Genomic DNA, 3,582 nt, shown 5'->3' with positions numbered 1-3,582 from the left:
TATGAAGCAGTGTTGAAAAAAATACAGTAATCCTTAAATTTACGATGTTTTCAAATCACTCCATTTTTATGAAAATAAAAACTTACACCATGTATACAAAAAACTTAACAGAACTTACAAAACAAAAAAATTAAAAATTTGCAGTATATTTCAAATTTAAGCGGTAAATTTAATTCGAGAAACAATTATCTTGATAACGTATATCAAAACCAAGTATAAAAGAGCGACGTAAATCTAGGGATAACTGTACGTACTTTTGTAAATTAGTTTTCTGTTTTACATACATTGTATAATGTGAATGTATGCTAAAAGTGTATTTCGACAAACTTTTTTATTTTAAATAAATAGGCTACTTTATTGATTTGATTCGACTTTATTAGCCATGACATCTTTAATAATAATAAAATAAAAATATGTAGCTTTTAAAGAATGATAATGAATCAAATTTTATGAACATAGTAATGAATTAAATGTGGTGGAATTGTAATATGTTGTGTTTGTTTGTATAGTAGTAAAAATAATTCAGTATTTCGACTAAAACATTAAGAGAAAACAAAATTCCTTTTTAAATTATTTCACAAATTTATGTACTAATTTATAAATTGTAAATAATACGTGAATTGTAAACTGATTCTTAATTATATATTTTTTTAATTACAACAGTGTAAAAAGGTTTTTTTGAATGTAGCACGAGGAGATGTTAAAAAAACAGTCAAACTAACTATGGACAAGTCAAAATATATAAATTTGAATGAACTAAATGATGCTGTAAAAATCAAATTTAATTTTAATGAGAATCCAATATACACAAGTGAAGTTGGCGATGTTCTTGATCCAGAGGATGTCGTAGATTATATTTATCAATACATGGAATCTCCATCGTTTGTGTTGCAAATAAAAGGTTTTATCTAATAAAAATTCATAAAATTAAATTTTTTACGTATGTATATAAAAATTTAACCACATCCAATTGAAATAAATTTTAAGCTTTGATGTAACGCGTTAAATTTACAAAGGAACAAAAGGACGCGCAAAACTCGTGTTTCCCATTTAAGTTTTAAATTTATCTTGCTTAAAAAGTGTAATTTTATTTGAAAAGAAAATTGTTTTTTTTCTGTTCATTATTGTTTTTTAATATTTTATAAAATTATAACGCACTTACTGTAAAAAAGCCAGTTATCCTATAAAAAGAAATTCATTAGAAAGCTATCTTCTTTTAAATTAATTTTATTTAAAAATTGACCGGTTTTTGTCTACAAATATAAAATATTTTTGCATAAAAAACTTTTTAAAATTAAATTGAGTGATTACAACTTTAATTTAAAAGTAATAAACAGAATACACGCAATTTCGTATAATTAATAGAATGTTTTTATGAAATATAAACTACTTATGTTTTTTCAGGTTCTCCATTTGAAACAGATAATAATTCAGTAGAAATATTAAACGAGCTTGCAGTTGTAAATGCATCGACTGTGCAAGAACCTTCATATGTAATCGAAAATTTGTTTAATACCTTGATTACAGAAGAGGTACAAATATTTTTTTATTTTTAATATCATTGGATTTAAGCAAAATATATCTTTTTTCCAACACTCAAAGGACTTTAAATTATTTCTTAATTTCGAGTGCAAAGATATTATTCAATCATACAAAGAGAAGCAATTATTAGGACGGTATGACAGAATAAATTTAAGCAAAAGTATTATCAATCATCTTTTAAACGTGGATCCTTATATGAAGTGTGTTAAGATTCAGAATGCAGTTAAATGTTGAACTACTAGTTATTTTACACTTTTTTTATTGTAGTATACGAAAAGAAGATTTTGAAAGATTGGCTTCTTATATTGTGAAAGCATTTCCAAACGAATCAAAAGATTCTTACTACACAAAATATTCAACTGGACGTTTGGCTTCTGGTAAATTATATGATGCATATACAAATGCAAAAACCAAATTAGCTAAAAAAGGTTTGATACATCGCAGAAGTCGCTCTAAGAGTCTCTCATCTACTTGTACTGAATCAACTTTAGTTTCACCTATTCACCTTAACTTAGGTATGTATATATATATTTCTAATTTCAATTCCCTCAATTTGTTAATTTTATTTATATCCAATTAAGATAACGATCAATCGACAATACTGGAAATTGTCGAGGAAATTTCAGCTGCTTCAACAATTTCGGACGAATTGCGGTGCAAATGGGAGATCACATTTGATCACCGATGTATGCTATTAGAAAAGGATACTCCAACTTCAGAGTACATCGATAAGTTTTCTGTGTTGAAGAGCGGAGCAGGCTATGAATTGGTAAGAACTTTGCAATTTTCAAAGCAGATTTCATTTAAAGATAAAACAATATTTTTTATAAAGTTGGTTTTAGATGCTGAAAAACGGTATGGAACCAAAATAGTACCAAAGATAACTGAGAAAAATATTCAACTCATTATTAAAGAAGCCCATTTAAGTAGGAACTTGAAAACTAAGGAAATATTAAAGGCTTTGGAGAATGAAACAGACGGTAGAATATTTTTAAAATATGTATTATTATCATACATTTTGAGAGTTATTTACTTTCCGTTACAGATAGTAAAAGAAAATGTTGGGCTCTTTTGATTTTGCCATATGTAATACCAGTTTCAAATATTAAGCGAAAGTTGTCAACAAAATTGTACAGGCCTTCAAAAATTGAAACTCAAGAAGCGTTTATAGCACATTATAAGGTAAATAAAAATTTTAATCATTTAAAAATTTGGAAAATATAAAAATTTATATATGATTTTTGCGCAAATCATATGCAAATTTTTTTAAATTTTAAAGCTATTAGCGGAGATGTCCAGATTTAAATTTAAACTGTGCATGGGTTAATTAAAAAATTAAAATGCACAAGAAATGGAATTAAGATAGAGAAAATAAAAATTTAGTAGACAAGTGTCTGCAACCAATTGTTAATATTTAAAAATAAAAATAAAATGTTTGTATATTTCAGAGTATACCAGAAGCAGATCACGCAGAGAGGCAATATATCAACCAATGCAGAAAAGTTAAAGTCAATATCCAGCCAAAAATAGTTTTTATAGGAGAAAATATCGATTTGACGTGGGTTTTAGTGTCACATGTCAAATATTGTTTTAAAAATCCGTTGGAAGCAGTTACTGCATGCTTCAGTGTTTTCATGGGACTTAACATACAATATCCACCCGAATGCAAAAGAATCTGGTATTTTGTTCAAAATTACATTTACAAAATTACAACTAAATATGACAAGGATGATGCTGTATTGAAGACCTTAGCTTTAGATTTAGAATTCCTGCAACAAAATAAAAATTAAAATCTTAATAAGAATGAACAAATAGGTACGTGTAGAAACTGTATACATACAATTACTATTAAATTTAAATTTTATTTTAATAAGTTTAACGAAATTTAAATGAATTAATATAATATGTGTAACTTTTATAATTTTTAAAATGAATTTTAAATGCTTTTTATGTATTTCAAATTTTGATAATGATGTACAATTTGTTGATCATTTGAAGTTAAAACATGCAAATTCTATTCGTTTTCCATGCACTATCTGC

General features: G+C 26.0%; 1 protein-coding gene across 1 annotated transcript; it reads left to right on the top strand.

The window, feature by feature from the left end:
• Nucleotides 1-1,400: 1,400 nt before the first annotated feature.
• Nucleotides 1,401-3,353, top strand: LOC129613158 (uncharacterized). The gene is made up of 6 exons (XM_055527115.1): nucleotides 1,401-1,532; nucleotides 1,603-1,742; nucleotides 1,810-2,057; nucleotides 2,124-2,522; nucleotides 2,588-2,724; nucleotides 2,991-3,353. The coding sequence occupies exons 2-6, from the start codon at nucleotides 1,738-1,740 to the stop codon at nucleotides 3,330-3,332; spliced, it is 1,131 nt and encodes a 376-aa protein (XP_055383090.1). The 5' UTR covers nucleotides 1,401-1,532; nucleotides 1,603-1,737; the 3' UTR covers nucleotides 3,333-3,353.
• The last annotated feature ends 229 nt before the right edge of the window (nucleotides 3,354-3,582 follow it).

This window comes from Condylostylus longicornis, unplaced genomic scaffold (assembly GCF_029603195.1).
Source record: "Condylostylus longicornis isolate FDR11 unplaced genomic scaffold, ASM2960319v2 ptg000081l, whole genome shotgun sequence".
NCBI classification, from domain to species: domain Eukaryota; kingdom Metazoa; phylum Arthropoda; class Insecta; order Diptera; family Dolichopodidae; genus Condylostylus; species Condylostylus longicornis.
The sequence above is the reverse complement of the archived record's forward strand: the minus strand, read 5'-3'. Positions and strand labels throughout refer to the sequence as shown.

What these genes read in the sequence shown, in the direction of transcription:
- LOC129613158 (XM_055527115.1), top strand. An exon ending in ACCTATTCACCTTAACTTAG is followed by an intron (nt 2,058 to 2,123) that starts GTATGTATATAT and finishes TATCCAATTAAG; the next exon opens with ATAACGATCAATCGACAATA. An exon ending in CGTTTATAGCACATTATAAG is followed by an intron (nt 2,725 to 2,990) that starts GTAAATAAAAAT and finishes TGTATATTTCAG; the next exon opens with AGTATACCAGAAGCAGATCA.